At 44.8% G+C, this 19,029-nt stretch overlaps 1 protein-coding gene across 2 annotated transcripts in view; it reads right to left on the reverse strand.

Annotated features, from left to right (window-relative positions):
* Positions 1 to 418: 418 nt before the first annotated feature.
* Positions 419 to 19,029, reverse strand: part of DMGDH (dimethylglycine dehydrogenase) — a 75,439-nt gene continuing 56,828 nt past the window's right edge. Inside the window, exons 13-16 of one of the 2 annotated variants that reach the window (XM_075838732.1) lie at positions 18,264 to 18,421; positions 16,285 to 16,344; positions 7,269 to 7,403; positions 419 to 1,958 (exon numbers count right to left, since the gene is read on the reverse strand). In XM_075838732.1, the coding sequence (XP_075694847.1) occupies positions 1,743 to 1,958; positions 7,269 to 7,403; positions 16,285 to 16,344; positions 18,264 to 18,421 (569 nt within the window). In that variant the 3' untranslated portion in view covers positions 419 to 1,742. The remainder of the gene's footprint in view (positions 1,959 to 7,268; positions 7,404 to 16,284; positions 16,345 to 18,263; positions 18,422 to 19,029) is intronic. The other variant, XM_075838742.1, reaches the window with a different exon arrangement.

Here is a 19,029-nt window from a genome sequence, read left to right on the forward strand (position 1 = left end):
CTACGCTCTGGGGAAGACCCTGACACACTGTCCATATATGGGCAGCGATGTCAGGGAATTCCACAGTGTCCAGGAGCAGAGTCGATACTAGCGCTCTGCCCGGGACTCCGCTCTGGGGAAGACCCTGGCTGACACTGTCCATATATGGGCAGCGATGTCAGGGAATTCCACAGAGTCCCGGAGCAGAGACTGTACTAGCGCTCTGTCCGGGACTCCGGCTCTGGGGAAGCCCCAGACATCGCTGTTCATATGTGGACAGCGATGTCAGGGAATTCCAGAGTCTCGGAGCAGAGCCGATACTAGCGGCTCTGTGTCCCGCGGGCCGCAGATGACAGCCCCAGGGGCCGCATGAGGCCCGCGTGCTTGAGACCCCTGGCCTAACCTATACCTAAATGTAAAAATAATAAAATTCTAAATATTTTCCTTTGGAGATCCTATATTTATTTAATGTAAGCAGTATTTACATTTTATTAAACTGTGCTTGCTTTGTTACATTCATTCTTAGGAACCAATGGCTAAAAATCCAAAGATCATCCTAAGGCTATGTTCACACGGAGTATTTTGGGGGAGGAATATCTGCCTCAAAATTCAGTTTGGAACTTTGAGGCAGATATTCCTCTCCCTGCACGCCGATTTTCGCGGCAATTATCGCGCCGTTTTTCGCCCGCGGCCATTGAGCGCCGCGGGCATAAAACAGCGAGAAATACGCTTTCTCGTGCCTCCCATTGAAGTCAATGGGAGGTCAGAGGCGGAAGCGCCCGAAGATAGGGCATGTCGCTTCTTTTTCCCGCGAGGCAGTTTTACTGCTCGCGGGAAAAAGACGCCGACGCCTCCCATTGAAATCAATGGGAGGCGTTCTCGGGCCGTTTTTGCCGAGTTTTGCGACGCGGTTTCCGCATTCAAAAAACTCGGCAAAATACCCCGTGTGAACATAGCCTTAAGCCTCATGTAGATAGCAGTGACCTGTGCAAGGGGCTGTACGGTGGCACATGGAGTCCCTGCGGCTACGTATTACACAGCTGTATGGTGCTCTGTGTGGCGCTGTATTACAGGGTTATTCTCCCCTAGAAGAAATGCTCTGTATTATGGCATTCAATGGAGCAGTCAGATTTATACCCAATACAACAGAAAAAAACCCACTAAGCCTTTGTATGAAAACGGAGTCTTACAGAGGTACAGTAAGGCTCCACAGATATCTATGGGTGACATGTTACGGCTCTGTATAACGGAGGACATACAGAGCTGTAATACTCTTGTGCATGAGCCCTAAAAGCCAATATGGGTAATCCATAGCACATATAGCTATATAATTGTATATCTGATCTGCAGTTAGCATGCTATAGAGCAGGAGGAGCTGAGCAGAATGAGATATAGTTTTATGGGAAAAGACTTAGTAAAACTTTATTTATAGATCTAAATCCCTGCTCCCTCTGGGTTTAGGAGTCCAGTAGGCGGTCTCACTCAATGATTGACAGCCTTGCCAGAATGAGCATGGACCCATAAGCATAGGGGGTGCAGGAAATTAGATATATAAATTACAAGTTATGCCTGGTCTTTTCCTACAAAACTATATATCAATCTGCTCAGCTCCTCCTGCTATACAACCTGCTGCCTGCAGAATGGACTACATTTTCAATGTGACTGGTTTCCTTTAGGATCAGGGTGAGGTGACCTGTGAATCTACAGGTGCAAAAGAAGTTGGCTTTCCAGTGAGGTCTTCACAATGACAACATTGTTAGTCTTTACAGTTTGGCATTGTCTCCTTTGTTCTGCATGCGATTCCTGGTTGGTTCAGTATACACAAGTGGTTCTTGTATTACTGTGGCAGGGTAGCGTCTACCAAGAAGTTCCACATCCAGTTTTTGTCCAGCCGCACTCAACTGTATAGGCACGTAGGCAAAAGCCAGGCTCTTGTTGGTGGAGTAACTAAAGGTTCCAGATGTGGTGTTACCAACAACCTGCGAAAGACACTTTTATTAGATATTTTGTATGAGAAAACTGCTTACTGGTCACATAATGTATTTATTTTTAGTATGTCTACCCTATATACACTCAACAACTAATTTTATGAAGCAACTGTCCTACAGTCGACCAATGTATACTGTATAGGAATGTTTTTGTGTTAAGTGATCACATATAATTTATTTAAATACTCCACTCAGAAATAAATATTAATCTCTTAGGGTTTACACAGACAAGCCTATCTGGGGTTTGCATTGTACAGATCTTGAGATATCCTATGAGCCTGTTGTACGTCTGTATGCCATCATGCGATCATATAGAAACACACAGAAGTTGTTGCCTCAGGGATTATGGGGGTGAGAAGAAGGGTTTCATCAATGCAGCATTATATGTTTGCTTTTTAAATGTATAAACAACATAAAAATGGAAAGAACACATCTTCTACCATAGCACAATTTTGATTCTGCTTTGTATCTGACTGTGAGGTGACTTTGGAAACTTTAAACTTATTCCTTGGTCCTTGAAAGAAGAACATCACGTTGCGCTCACTTCTTCAGAAGTCAGAAAATCACGATTAATTACTTTACCAATGAATCCCACTATACTTGCCGGTTGTACAAAATGAACCACGTTTAACTGAGCTAAGTAGATGTGTCACATTGATCTTAAGCTGTCTCAAAGTTGTATTTAATGCCACAATGTCCTCCATCAAGTCTATGGGTACTGGATATAATCTGGACTTTAACCTCTATCTTGCAGACTGCATTGTGTTCAGGGAGGTTAAATATGTTGTTTAATTACAACAGGAATCTGAAGACAAGTTTTAAATAGTGACGCACAGCAGATCCCATGAATATCCTATATTATAAAACTTATAATGGCACCTATGGAAACCCATACCAATGAGAACGATGCTGCTTCACACAGAACCAAATTAAGAACTATAATGAAAATTACTCAAAACTAATAGAATAATATGAAAGCAAAGTATTTCCCTTGAAAACAGCTCCGTATTTTCAGACGTTCTTTGAGCAACTCACGTTTTCGTGCCGTTTTTTCGGCCGTTTTTGGAGCTGTTTTCAATAGAGTCTATGAGAAAACGGCTCCAAAAACGTCCCAAGAAGTGTCCTGCACTTGTTTTGACGAGGCTGTAATTTTACGCGTAGTCTTTTGACAGCTGTCAAACGACGACGCGTAAATTACAGGTCGTCGGCACAGTACGTCGGCAAACCCATTCAAATGAATGGGCAGATGTTTGCCGACGTATTGGAGTCGTATTTTCAGGCGTAAATCGAGGCATAATACGCCTCGTTTATGCCTGAAAATAGGTTGTGTGAACCCAGCCTTACACACCTTTTGTGTAGATAAAAAACCAAAGCTAATTTTTTTTTTTTTTTTAATCAGTTCAATTTTATTCAAAAAAAAACTCCACATTATTACAGGTCATTGTACGTTCTCATACAGTGTATAAGCAAATTTCAACAGACCCAATTATTTACATCCAACCAAACATTCCCTTCCCCCCAACTCCCCCTTGTATCCCCCCAGCCGGTCTTCTCAGTACCACTTTTCCAATCCTCTCTCCTTCTCTTCCCCTTTTCCCTTCCCCATCTTACACCTGCTCTCCGTATGCACCCCCCCGTCAGTGGCCCTATACCTGAACTTGTTGCCTTAGTGTCATTAGCTCCACAGAAGCATACCCAGATTGATCAATCCACCTAGCCCATTGTTTTTCAAACTTGACCTTGGACCCCCTCTTGGAGTATATCCTATATTCCATCAGAACCTGTGAGTTAAGTGCCCCTATGATTTCTTGTTTTGATGGTGGCTCCGCATCCAGCCAGTGCTTTGCTATTCCTTTCCTAACTTGATACAGTATTTTAGCAATTGCCAACCCTGACATCCTATCCCCCCCCAAATCTCCAACATACCCTAGCAGCATTACCACAGGATCCCATGGAATCTGTACCTCAAACACTCTCCCCACTAGCTCCGATATTTCCGTCCACAGACTCCCCAACCTCCCGCATGTCCAGAACATATGAAGGATGTCTGCTTTTTCCTCCGGGCACCTAGGGCACTTGGCATCCGCTCTTAATCCCATTTGTTTCAGCACCCACGGGGTCCTATACACCCTATGTATCAGAAACAACTGCGATCTTCGTTGTGCTACATTAATGGACAAAGTACATGTTGCTGCCAATACCGCCTCCCAGTGGTCTGTTGTAATAGGACCCACATCCCTCTCCCATACAGCTTTCACTGGTGCCATAGGATCCCCCAGATGTTCCACCAATAACCTGCGATAAACCAATGAAATTAATCCTTTTGATGTAACTGCTTTTGCAATATGCTCCAACACCCCCGCGGCATGCATCGTCAGGTCCACGCTGACCGCTTGTGTCTGCACAGCGTGCCGAATCTGCAGGTACTGATAGAACATGCGGGAGTCCAGTTGAAACTCCTCCCTCATTTGCTGAAAAGATTTAAGTATGCCTCCCTCGTACAACTGGCTCAATCGTATTATGCCTCGCTGCTCCCACCCCTGCATCCCTTCCAATTTACCCAATTCCCCCAAATAAGCATTCCTCCAGAGTGGTGTATATTTAGTGCACTCTCCTATCCCCAGCAATTGCTTGCACTGCCACCACACCTTGTGTATGAGCAGCAGAGTGGGTCTGGTACTCGCCATCTGTTTATAGCTGTGCGCTTCCAGTCCTGCCAACGGGTTCTCCCCCCCCCCCAGATATGATAGGATGCGCGCACTGGACCCCCATGTCTCTTCCTGCTCCCACCCCCAAAAATGTTGACATTGGGCAGCTAAATAATACACCCAAGCATTGGGCACAGCCAGGCCCCCCTCCTCCTTTGGCAGCTGTAATTTCTCCAGTTTAATCCTAGGTACCCCCTTCTTCCATACTAGGTCCCTAAAAAGGTTATGCAATCTCCTGAACCAATATTTGGGGATCCATACCGGGGAGTTATGTAGGACATACAGCACCTGGGGCATGAGGATCATTTTAATCAGATTCGTCCTACCCAGAGCCGATAGCGGTAACTTATTCCACGCCTCTACTTTGGCTTTTATCGTTGTTAACAGTGGCATTACATTAAGGGACATATAATCCTGTGCTTTCGCCGTCACCCTAACCCCCAAATACTTAAACTCCGTGACCACAGGTATCTCCACCTCCTCTTCCCCATTCTGGATAACCCCCGGGTCCATGAGCATTAGAGCCGATTTTGACCAATTAATGAGTAGTCCTGAATATTTCCCAAACCGCTTAATTAGGGCCATCACTAACGGTAGTGTGCGCTCGGTGTCTGCCATGAATAACAGCATATCGTCTGCGTATAGTGCAATTCTTTCCTCCACCCCCCCATATCTCAACCCCTGAATATGTTCATGTTGTCTCACTGCACACGCCAAGGGTTCCACCGCCAACGCGAACAACAAAACCAAAGCTAATTTACTTAACCTTTTGGCCTTCCTTCCATGGCCTCCGGAATATATTATAGTAAAGCTATCGTGTATCTTACAGCTACAGTGCTGCTACCATAACAGAAAGACTTGGACATGGTCCTAATCTGTTCTTGGCTGAATCACGCTAATCTACCATTTACTGCGTGGTTCACCAGACACAATGTGAGAGCGAGGACAGGTAAGCAACGGCCACTACAGTTGGGCCACTGTTAGGGTTGCCACCTGGTCGCTAAAAAAACCCGTCCAGTACTTATACAGGGAGGTTGTAAAAGTAAAATGTTTTTACTGGCAACAGCAAGTGATGGTATTTTTGAATAATAAGACGTGCATGTGCAGTCAAGTTACCTAGTGTTTGAGATTGGGAAAGCTTCGGGCAAGGCCGTAGAAGTCAAAGACGCTCACATTCAGCAGCTGGACATGTACACACTGCTTGCCTGCGTAGCATGTGTGAATACATCCAGTAACTGGACAGTATGTTTGAATGGAAAAGGTGGCAATCCTAGGCACTGTGTAGCACAATTCCTGTTGGCACCATCTGTGTGGCAATATTTCTATGGGCTCTATTCCTATCGGCACTGTATGGCACTGTTCCTTTGGTCACTATCAGTGTGACACTATTCATTTCAGCACTGTATTTGACTTCTCATCTGGATATTTCTGAATTGGGCTCTATGGCATTACTATAGATATAGTTTCGGAGATTTGGCCTATACATGCTATGCAGCGGCTTGGAATAATTTTTACAACATTGACCAGTACGTACAAAATTTTATATATATATATATATATATATATATATATATATATATATATAGTACCTGTGGTTTTCGGAATACTTTGTTACATTTTTTTAGTATTGTAATATGAATGATTTACTGTGGTGCACTTTGCGTGTCACAAAGATGCCTGCGTTAGCCACGTACATATCTGTTAAAATATTTGAAGCCCATCCATGCATACCAGTGACAGCCCAGCTCCCTCATAAGTGGCAATGCCCCAATAAAAGTGACAGATGGTACAGTCACCTCAGTTATGAGACATAGGAGGGCTGTAGCACAAAGTTATAAAAGCAATAATTGAATAGTATGGTGGCGATTTCCTTTCATAGCATGTGACATATGTGGCATGGTTTCCAATAAGCCGTGCTGCAGTCGGACAGCTTCACAAACCCCCCCCCCCCAAAGTTCACAGAAAACCTGAGCCTCCCAGAGCAGTGCAGTAGGTCGCCATGTTTATATTAGAGATCTGAAAAACTCTATACCTCATAGTGAGACCAGCAGGGGTGTAACAATAGGGGGTACAGAGCTAGAAGTCACACCTGGGTCCTGAAGTGACCCAAAGACCCCTCTGCCACATAAGAAGACACCAGTAAGTATTATTAGTGCCACTTGTTAGGTGTGGGCCGGTTTCAGATTTTGCATTGGTGCCTGGGAGCTATAGTAAAAATGCCACATGTTGGAGGTGTGGCATGACCACGCATCCATGCGTGGGCAAGTGGTAGTCATATAGTTGGAGACATGCAGCGATTGCACACAGAGGTAACCACCACATTGATGTGCTGAATATATTGTAATAGACATTTATATACAATAGGATAGTGAAATTTCCAATTTTGAATGGAGTTTCCTTTAAATATCTGGAATTGCTTTTTCTTCCCTTGACCTGCTATCCAATAATGGGTATATAGTATAATTACTTTATGTTTTTATGGTTTGATATTACCAGATAGTCATGTAAAGCCTTCATCCTGTACACAGCTCAGGTTTCTATGGTCTAGGAGAAGAAGATTTCCAATTCACTTGCTATGATTAAATCTTCTCACCTTCCCACTGTGCCAGATGCTTTCATTTCCCTCAGGATCAACATTATCTGTTTCCAAGATGAGATACACGAGTTTCCTCTGAAGCCCCTTTTCCTTTATTTGCTTCACAGCCTCCTTGCCAATAAAGTCAGCTTGCTGAAATCACATAAAATTAATGATGATAAATGACTATTGTTGCATTGAAGCAGACATGTGCGCTCAGATATTAACATAACATGCATAACTTTACCCAAAGAAATTATTTATATAGATACAGATACACACACACACACACACACACACACACACACACTGTACATCCATTATAGGGCATATTTAAAAGGGATAATCTTTGCGTTTACCATTTAGAACAATGTTGGAATACTGTAAACAAAGTTAAAGGACTGTGCACATTAAGGGCCTGTTCACATCACAGTTCGCTTTCCGTTCAGGGGTTCCGTCTGAGGTTTCCGTCGTGGAACCCCGCAACGGAAATTCAAATGGAAACCATAGCTTCCGTTTGCATCACTATTGATATCAATGGTGACAGAAACATTGCTAATGGTTTCTGTTTGTCACCGTTCTGGCAGGTTTCCATTTTTTCGACAGAATCAATAGCGCAGTCGACTGCTAGAAACTACCACTTGTAGTCTATAGAGGATTTTTGGAATAATAAGAAGCTTTAGAAGGTTATTCCTTCCCATCCATGAGATGAGCTTACTATCATATACCTATATAAATTTCGTTTTTAATTTAGTTTAAACAAAATCAGATAGCTGAACCCCTAAGTAGGTAATGGAACATTCAGCCCATCTGTATGGAGAAGATGCCTTCAGGACTCGTATGACTCTTGGGGGGAGGGTTAAGTTCAAAAGCTCAGATTTTGAGGTGTTAACCTTGAAGTTGGAAAATGTGCCAAAGCTACATAGTATGGTCGAAAAAAGACATACGTCCATCAAGTTCAACCAAGTGTTCTAGAGTGGATGATAACTTTGAAAGGCTCTTTTCAGAGTCGGCAAGAAGGAACAAGACAAATTCCCTCCGGGCGACCAGGAGTCCCCTAATATCTCCATCCTGTCTCACATTTTGTAATCAAGTTAGCATTGAGAATGAGCTTACATTTTTCTCTCAGAGAAACTAATTCTTGTTGTACTGTTTAGGCATGTGTTTGTGTTCTCTCGAAGGTTCCTATGTATGCCATAATATCATAGACTTTCCTCTGCCTTTTCTTTTTAAGTCTCGAGCCCAAGGCTATATGTATTCCCCTGATATAAGATTTATAAGTCTCCCAAACCAGGGGGTGGTTTAGGTTTTCCATTAAATTGATATTGAAAAAATCTTGCAATTGTTTTAGAATATCTGCGTGAGTGGTGGGATCTTCTAGTAGGGATTAGTTTAATCTCCAATTCCACTCCTTTTATGCGAATTGGGATAAACTAATGTCAACCAATACTGGGGCATGATCTGATATTGTGATGTAGCTTAATTTGGCTGATGAGGTAGAGGGAAGAAGGGTAGCTGAAATTAGAATGTAATCTAGGCTTAGTAAGAGGAGTGGGTGTTGCAGTAAAAAGAAAAGTCTTTAGTTGTTGGGAGATGTACTCTACAGATGTCATATGGTCGGAGATCCTGAAGAAGGGAGTTTAGTTTACCTATTGCTGCTTGAGAAATATGTGATTTCCCTGAGGAAGAGTCTAGAAAAGTGCTTAGGACAGCATGCAGATCACAGCCCATAATGATCGGGCCTTCCATAAAAAGTTTCAAGTCTTCCAGTACTTTAATAATCCATGGGACCTGATTCGTGTTTGGGTGTACATATTCACGAAGGTATATGTTGTGCCATTAATGAAGCCTATTAAGAAAATAACTCTCCCCTCAGCATCTGGGAATGGACTATAAAAAATGAAGGGAATGGACCTATGTATAGCAATAGTAACTCCTTTCGATGCAGAGGTAGGGTGGCAACTATGGTACCATTTTGAGAAGTAATTCGTTGGGAGGGTAGGGATTTTATGACTTTTAAAATGTGTTTCTTGTAAAAATGTAATTACCACATGAGCTTTATGAAGTAGTGTAATAGTACTATGGCGCTTCTTAGGTTAATTCCAACCTTTAACATTAAATGTCACGATAGTCGTATTGGTCATGAGACTCAGATTATACCTGGATCTGTAGAGGAAGTATCAAGAGAGCTCTCCAAGAGTGCATAATTAGTAAGTTAGAGGTAGTAGATGTAATCAACACTGGTATGTTGATCAAAGGAAAGAGTACTAGTGGCAAGGTGAAAAAGAAGAGGGAGGGGGTAGAGAATCTCTTTACACCACGAAAGGGATGGAGCAAGCTTTTGTCTCCAAGAAGGAAGTTATGCCAGCGCAAGTGGTCTCTAGCGTCTCCACGAGGTTGCCTATGTGGAGTATTTCTTTCTTCATGTCAGATAGTTCTTCTAACACCGGGTGTAAAGCTTGCATTGAAGTATTTTTCAAGAGGAATTTTGATATCGGAGCAACATTAGACTCACTGTGATCTCCGTCCGTGAGGTTTTCCATGTCAGACTTATTCACTGTGTCTGCTGCAGTTTGCGCACCGTTTGCCATCTTGAGAGATCTAGCACGAGATTGTGCCTGCCATTTGTTAAAAAATTTCTGCATACTCGCTTGGTTCCTCTCAGGTCTGGGGGTGTCAGGAGGGTCCCCACTCTTTTGGGAGTTAGGTTTGACCATGTCAGTGTTCACAATGCTGCTGTAGGAGCTGGTCTTTGCACAAGCTAGATGGAGCTACCGGCTTAGGCTTCCAACACAGTTAGCGATCAGGCTCCGCCCCCCCCAAACAAATTTTTTTTTTTAGTTTTTTTTTTTTTAAGAAGAGAGGATTGATATTCTTGACAGCCAATAGAAAATGCATTCTTCTCTGAGACTCTGAGCATTTGTTGTAGTGTATTGTAGTGTAGATGGAGACTCACACAGTATAAAGCACACAGGAGAGCCTGCAGCTTGCTTAGATGGAGAGGCTGCCTACAGCCCTGCTTCCATTCAGCTCTGCTTACATACAGTTCTGATCTCTCCCCTCTCATGCTAAGCCTCTCAGTGTGTGTAAGCTGCAGGCTCTCCCTCTTTTTGAGTTATATAGGACGTAGCTCTCCCTCTAAAAAGACATGTAGTGGGGGGAATTTGTAATGCTTCTCCAAGAGTTATCAGCCTCTACAAACTATGACAGGGAGGGGGAGGAGCTGCAGCCAGTGGCGTAGCTATAGGGGTCACAGCGGTCGCAATTGTGACCAGGCCCCGAAGCCAGAGGGGCCCATGGCCCCCGGCACCACATCAATAAAAAATTACTATAGTAACTTGGACCGCGGTCCCTGTTACTATAGTAACTCACCGTACTTACCTTCCTGGTTCCGGATCGCAGCGGAGGACAGGACGTCACAGCGCTGTGCGCAGCGCATGACATCACAGCGGTATGCGCCGCGCACAACATAGTCATCCCGGACAGAGTCAGGACAGAACTTCCGCCGCGGCTGAAGAGGAGGGTAAGATTAATAGCCCTGTCTGCTGAAGCGGATTGGCAGGTTCCGACTCTTGGGAGCCGGCCAATCAGCTGTTTTGAAGGGGCCGCAGCACTCGTATGAGTGCTGCTTCCCCTTCATTCCGGTCACTTGCTCACACTGAATCCGTGTCGGCGATTCACAGTGTGAGCGAGTAAGGGAAATGAAGGGGAAGCAGCGGTCGTATGAGTGCTGAGTTCCCTTCAAAACAGTGGATTGGCCGGCTCCAGGGAGACGGACCCCGACATCAGCTATTGATGGCCTATCCTGAGGATAGGCCATCAATGTTTAGGGACTGGACAACCCCTTTAAGCCTACGATGTAGCAGGCTTAGAGGGCCCATGAGACAGGATCACAGATTGTGTGATACAGTCTGTTGGGCCCTGTATCTAAGCCAATCACATGGTAGGTTTAGATACATGGCCCTTGTGTGATTCTGTCTGATGGGCCCTGTATATAAGCCTACCACACGGTAGGTTTAGATACAGGGCCCCAGCACACAGTAATCTTATACTGTATAAGATTACTGTCTGCTGGACCCTGTATGTTGTGGTAGGCTTAGATACAGGGTCCCACAGACAGTATCACACATGGGCCCTGTATCTAAGCCTAACACATGTTACTAATAGTTTTTTGTGTGTTTTCTTAAAGGTTCGGTCGTTGGATTACGTCGGATTCGAGGACTACTTCGATGACGGCTTTTTTTATTATCAATAAAATGGTTAATGAGGGTTGTGTGTTTTTTTTTATTTCAATAGAAAAAATATTTTATGTCTTTGTATTTTTTTTAACTATATTACTACCGCATTAGTAATGGCCGCCGGCTGATTGACAGCATCCATTGCTAAGGCGGGGCTTAGTGTTAGCCGGTGCAGAGGCTAACACTAACCCCCATTATTACCCCGGTATCCACCACTACCAGGGGTGCTGGGAAGAGCCAGGTACGATGCAGTACCTTACCATCTGTAGTGATGGTCAGCCACCGCAGGCTGGTATTATCAGGCAGGGACAGGCCAGAAACAGTGGCCCTTCCCATCCTGGTGATGCTAGGCTGCTACTGCTTTATTGTATCTGTCTGGTTATGAAAAATGGGGCGGACCCCAGGTCATTTAAAAAAAATAAAATAAAAATAATTGGAAAGAACGATGTGAGGTCCCCCTATTTTCATAACCAGCCAAATACAACACAGCAGCAGCAGCAGCCTAGCATTACCAGGGTGGGAAGGGCCACTTTTTTGGGCCTTCCCCAGCCTAATACTACCAGCTTGCGGCCGCCCCGGTGACTAACCGTCACGACAGATGGTCGGGTACTGGTTCGTACCCGGCTCTTCCCAGTACCCCTGGTGGCGGTGGGTACCGGGGTAATAATGGGGTTAGTGTTAGCCTCTGCACCTGCTAACATTGACAACCTCCACTACTAAGGCGGGGCTTAATCAGCCAGCGGCCATTACTAAGGTGGTAATAATGAAGTTTAAAAAAAATACAAGCACATAGAAAAAATATTTTACTGAAATAAAAAAAAAAACACAACCCCCATTAACCATTTTATTGAGAATAAAAAAACGCTGTCATTGAAGTAGTCCTCATATCCAAGGTAGTCCAACAACCGAACTTGTAAAAAAACACAAACACACAAAAACAGTTAGTAACACATAAAGCAGCAAAATTATTATTCTTACTTTTCCTGGGTCCAGCGCTGGAGCAGCAATGTCAGCGAGCTGGGCCCTATATCTAATCTGATCGTGTGTGATACGGTCTGCTGGGCCCTATATGTAATCCGATCGTGTGATACTGTCTGCTGGGCTCTATATCTAATCCCATCATGTGATACTGTCTGCTGGGCCCTATCTCTAATTCTATCATGTGTAATACTGACTGCTGAGCCACTGTATCTAATCCTATCATGTGTAATACTGACTGCTGAGCCACTGTATATAATCCTATCATGTGTGATACTGTCTGCTGAGTCACTGTATCTAATCCTATCATGTGTGATACTGTCTGCTGAGCCGCTGTAATCTAGTCCCATCATGTGTGATACTGTCTGCTGAGCCGCTGTATCTAATCCGATCATGTGTGATACTGTCTGCTGAGCCAATGTATCTAATCCTATCCATAATTTATAGGGTCGTAGTGCTATAGATATGCTATGCTGTCTCCTATAAACACACATTTTTTTGGGGCGGACACATATGTATTGGGTCTATTTCCCCTGACATTTTAAGTCCTTAGTGATGTCCCTGGCTGCTAGTGCTGCATTGTCGGGTCCAGTGGCGTAGCTATAGGGCTCGCAGTTGCGTCCGGGCCCCTAAGCCTGGGGGGCCCACGGGCACCCGTTGTCATACAGCAGGCTTGTTATATACATTTTCTGTGCCGTGAAGCCGGCACTTCCTAGTTACGGTCACATGGTACACTTAGTGTACCATATGACCGTGTTGTCACGTGATACGTCTTCCAGCCAGTGCAGTGGAAGAGCCGGTGCGGAGGACTCCAGGTGAGCTGCAGACTCTGTATTGTAATGTGTTGTGTTGTATTGTGTTGTATTGTATTTTATTGTGTTGCCTTGTAATGTATTGCGTTGTATTGTGCTGTTTGCAGTGGAGAGGGCCCGTTAAATTACAGCCCCCCTCCTCTCTCCACCGCAAACTGCACAATACATTACACACTGTGGGTCACATCACCCTGGGGGTTCGTGTGAAGACCTCTGGGGGGGGGGGTAGCGAGTCACTCACAGAGGTCCCGGTTCCATTCAATGCTGGAGCAAGTAGCGGACATCTCCTTGACCCAGCATTCACTGTGCCCTGAGCGGCTCGACGCAGGCAGGCGGGATGTAGCGACATCATCGCGCCTGTCTGTGCCAAGTCACTCATAGCACACACACCGGAGGAGGCGAAGGATCCTCCACCCAACGTGGGAACGGGGATAGGTAAGTAATTATGCTATTTTTCTATTATGCACATATGGGAGCATTATACTGTATGGGGGGGGGGGGCATTATACTGCATGGGGGCTGATATGGGGGAATTGTACTGTATGGGGGGGCATTATACTGTATGGGAAGCTCATATGGGGGGTATTATGCTGTATGGGGAGCTGATATGGGGGCATTATACTGTATGGAGAGCTGATATGGGGGCATTATACTGTATGGAGAGCTGATATGGGGGCATTATACTGTATGGGGAGCCGATATGGGGGCATTATACTGTATGGGGAGCTGATATGGGGGCATTATACTGTATGGGGAGCTGATATGGGAGGCATTATACTGTATGGGGAGCTGATATGGAGGGGCATTATACTGTATTGGGAGCTCATATGGGGGCATTGTACTGTATGGGGAGCATTATATGGTATGGGGCTGTTATGGGGGGTATTATACGTGATGGGGCATTATTCTGTGTGGGGGCATTATACTATGGGGGCTGTTGGGCAAGGCATCTGGGCATAGGCGCACGCAAGGGTCTGATGATGGTGGTATTGGGGAGGGGTAGGTGGGCCCAAGCTGAATTATTCTTTCACCAGGGCTCATGAGCCTTTAGCTACGCCCCTGGTTGGGTCACTTAGGAGACCCAGCGATGCAGCTGAAAGTTGCGGACCGTCGGCCATGAGATGTTTGGGGGGGGGGGGGGTCCCAATAAGAACTTTTGCATCGGGGCCCATGAGCCTTTAGCTACGCCCCTGGCTGCAACCAAGGGGGAATGCCCCCTGAGCTGCCAGATCTGGTTCTAGTTTTGTTCAAAACTATATTATATCTGTTTTTTTTTTTACATCAATGCTTGGAGAAACAGTTTCACTTAATTTGGAGACAGAAATATATCCAGGGTCAATATGTGTTTAATCCGTCTATTCGGACACCAAGGGGATCTGGTAATTTTTAGATTGTTAAATATTCTGGATTATAGAACAATTTTAGAAAAGTATATAACTCTCTATTATCAAAAAGAAAATGACAGCAAAAAAAGTAAGTATACAACAGTGTCGTTTTTACATGATTTTGTAGACACTTGTTTACAAACGGACGTGCAGGATACAAATGGCTCTAAATTCTGCTGCAAATGGTTAATAAATATGTCAGAAAGCAGATTTGACATTGTTTTGGAGCAAAATGCACCGAAGTGCAAGTACATTGATAAATGTGGGACCTTGTGTGGACCCAACATAAAACAAATAGCACTTAAAACAGTCCTGTAAAACAACTATCCGCCACTAGAGGGCAGTGTCATACTCTAGAATCTTAGAAGCATGTTTGATCAGATGTATTCTTCATAAACATTATACTGATCAGAGTCAAAGAGGGGCACATTATTCTTCATTCTCCATCCATGCATGTCCATATTCTACAATACATACCTCCCATTCGTCCCGATTCCGGCAGGGCAGTCCCGGCTTCTCACCGCTGTCCCGCCGTCCCGGCCAGTCTTCAAAATATCCCGCTGGGCGCTGCATCAAAACAGCTGATCGCTGCTGACTGCAGCAGCGATCAGAAGAAGGCAGGAGTCTTGCGGTGGTGTTCTCACTGGGATCAATGCCGGTGCGGGAGTGGACCAGTCCAGTCACCTGACCTCACCGGTCAGGTGACTGGACTGGTCCACTCCCGGGCTGGCATCGACACCAGTGAGAACGCAGCTGCAAGACTCCTGCCTTCTTCTGACTCTGAGTGAAAGCAGAGCGGAGAGTGGCAGCAGTAGGGCCGGCTACCTCTACCGCTCTCCGCACAAAGTATAAGGGGCTGTGTGCGTGGCGCCACCTACAAGGGGGGCTGTGTGCGTGGCGCCACCTACAAGGGGGGCTGTGTGCGTGGCGCCACCTACAAGGGGGGCTGTGTGCGTGGCGCCACCTACAAGGGGGGCTGTGTGCGTGGCGCCACCTACAAGGGGGGCTGTGTGCGTGGCGCCACCTACAAGGGGGGCTGTGTGCGTGGCGCCACCTACAAGGGGGGCTGTGTGCGTGGCGCCACCTACAAGGGGGGCTGTGTGTGGAGCGATCTACAGGGTGGCACTGGTGGATGATTTTTCCATTGACCGGTAGCAGAGTTACACAACTGGAAAAAAAAATCCCCATCATGTAACTCTGCTACCGGTCAGATGAAAAGTCATTCACCACAGGGTCTCCCTCTTGACTTTCATTGTTCTCAGCCTTTTAGTTTGTCTTGCAGCTGCTGCCGCCGTGATGAGCAAATGTTATACCCAAGATAGAAAAAGTAACACAAAGACGATATAACCAGATCCATAATATCTGTAATATCCAGACAGTCTAGAGATCCACAGTGAGAATGTGCGCGTGTTATTTGCAGAAGGATCTGGCCGTGATTTGATGTGTTTATGACGGATATTGGGCGTGGTTAGGGGCGTGGCTTAAAATGTTCCTCTTTTCCGAATTCAAAAGTTGGGAGGTATGAACAATAGGCTTTAACTTATGAATTATCACAAAAATATATTGATTAATTCCAAAAGGGGCATACTTGGGAGGTATGTAAAAAGCTTTTCCTACCTACCTTGTTTAACTTTATAAAGTACTGTAGTCCGGCCTCCAGGGGGTTTGTGTCACAATTCATCTTAGAACAGAAGCAAAATTTAGAAAATATTGTATTGTACATGATTTACTATGACTTCACAAAAATGGTTCTTCACACATCTGGTGGTTTAAAATCTACATGACAGCTGGACTCAAAAGAGGAAAATCTGCCTCAAACTTACAAACGGAAACTTGAGGCAGAATTTTCGCCTGAAAAAAAACTCAGTGTGAACCCAGCCTAAGCCCTGGTTTATTATAGAATTATTTAACTAAGCAAACTCACTGTGAAGAATACCCAATATTCAAAATCCATTTTATACAACATCTTCCTAATGTTTTCTGGGCAGGAAGCATTCTCAGCATAATTTTCAGGAATAGCAGTGTCTAGGTTATTCTCTAGTCTTGTGCGCCGGTTATTAGACTAGATGACTACTCAATGAATTAATGCAAATTAAGGGCATACATGGTCATGAGTGAGTGTATTTATAATGCGGAGTCGTTTTGACTATTGTTCTTTCAGTGTCACTCTGCCCTCGCTAACTGACGGGGGTCCTATGCAGACCTCCCAATTACATCCATATTTCCTAATAGGGCATATGGACAGGGGTCATCCTAATGGGACAACCCCTTTAAAGGGCATGTTTTCATAAAACACAGAATGATATGGGAATTTTAATACCTATTTCAACAGATGCATGCTGCAGATTATGATTTCCACATTATGCACGGAAACTATTTTACTTGCATCGTACTGTATGGAATCTGCACCAAAAATATGCATAAAATCCACTTTATGAAACTGTTCGAACCCCAACAATATTAAAGGGGTTGTCCGCTACCGGACAACTGATAACCTGATAGGTTATCCTGAACTGATAGGTCGTCAGTATATCATTGGTGCGGGTCCAATACCCGGACCCCCCGCCGATCAGCTGCTTCGACTGACTGCGTCAACCGGATGTCATTGCACAGTTTGCAACGTACGAAGCCGGAACCAGTTGGCTCCATACATTGCATAGCAGCCACACTACTGAACTGCAGCTCTGCTCCTATTCACTTGACTAGGAGCAGAGCTGCAGTACGGCAGCTCGGCCACTATTCCCTGGCAGGAGCCATCTGCTTCCAGCATGGACCGCCGGTGCCTAAAGGCAGCCGGAGCAGCTGATCGGTGCGTGGTCTGGGTGTCGGACCCCTACAGATCATGTACTGATGTTGTCCGGTAGTGGACAACCCCTTTAAGCACTGTTCACATCACATTTGTGATGTACGTGTACACCAGTAAAGCTCCCGACGTACGTGTTAAACATGTTAATAGGGTTACATTTTTCTGATAAAGGACAAAAGAGAGTGTTCTTTTGGCCTCCATCAGGCTGGTATATGTCAGTATACTGCAAAAAAACTTAAAATATATAAATAAATAAAAATAGTGGGATAGTTAGTGGACTACGCTATTCCATACAATGGAATCCAGTAAAAAAAATAAATAAAAATGTATACCATGTGGAATATAATTTTTTAATATGGAAGTCTATAAGTGATGTATGCCGCTGTATGGCATCAGTCACAGGCACCTGTTTAACTGATACAATACCTATACATTAAGTGATGCCAGGAAAAAAAAAAAGTTACGTGAACAGGGCCTTAAATGTCACCCTGTTTTTAAAAAAAACAAACTACTAAAAGATGTCTGAATATACCATAATATTTTAGAAGAGGACGATTCAAGGACTTGAGTCATCTGAATGTCCACCCTGTAATACTACATTTCCCTTGAAGCACCCTCTGCAGGAAAAATGTCTGTCTAGAGCCTCCCTCAGCAAAAACAGCTGATTACCAGACCCCCAGGAGGTCTCATGAAACAACCCCTCAAATAATGCTAACTTATAGATCTTCTTTTGGTGAAATATCCTAAGTGGCTCCGGCCTAGACCTAATCATATAATGTACGGTGTTATCTTACCTCTGCTCCCCAGGCACGGAAAGCTTTCTCTAGTCTTAGCACATTCATGGCGTATGTACCAAAGTTATCAATCCCTTCTTCATCCCCCGCCTGCATGATCTTGTTGTACAGCAATGATGTGTCCTGCCTCTTGTGGTACAGCTCCCAGCCCAGCTCACCTGGGGCACAATACCAAAGTCATTCATTCCACAAGGATGACAAATGATAAAAGAAAAAAGATTGGTACCGTGACAAATTATAAAAACACAAAACATTGGAAATCATTCGAAAATGGGAGGGTACAATTTTAGCTCAATGAGAGAATCTGTTCGGTGACAATAGACCAACCGTTTTATGGTGGCTCCTGGTACCTGGGGCTCCCCTGTCTCTCATACCCAGCCATTGGCATCACTGCCTGCACAGCTGCCTTCCCCAGCTTAGTGATTGTGAATCTCATGTAATAGGAGTGCTCAGCCCGATCACGTAAAGAACTGTACAGCCGCATTTCACTCATTTCCATGATTTATACAAGACAATAAGAGGACAGTCTTTCTGACGCAAAACTATTGGGCAGCTCTTGATCCAGGAACGGTAATGTCACCAGGAATGTAATAATAGCCCCTGAACCACCATAGACATTAGATATTATCCCTACACAGTTTTTACAGGCTCAGGGGTCAAGCCTGCTGGTGGCGATTGGTGTGGCCGGACTCCCACTCGCTGCCGGTCCTCTTCTTTTGACTCTTCTGCTGTGTCCCTATTTGTGCCAAATTGCACAGTTGCCCCA

The sequence above is a fragment of the Rhinoderma darwinii genome, chromosome 1 (assembly GCF_050947455.1).
Source record: "Rhinoderma darwinii isolate aRhiDar2 chromosome 1, aRhiDar2.hap1, whole genome shotgun sequence".
Taxonomy (NCBI): Eukaryota; Metazoa; Chordata; class Amphibia; order Anura; family Rhinodermatidae; genus Rhinoderma; species Rhinoderma darwinii.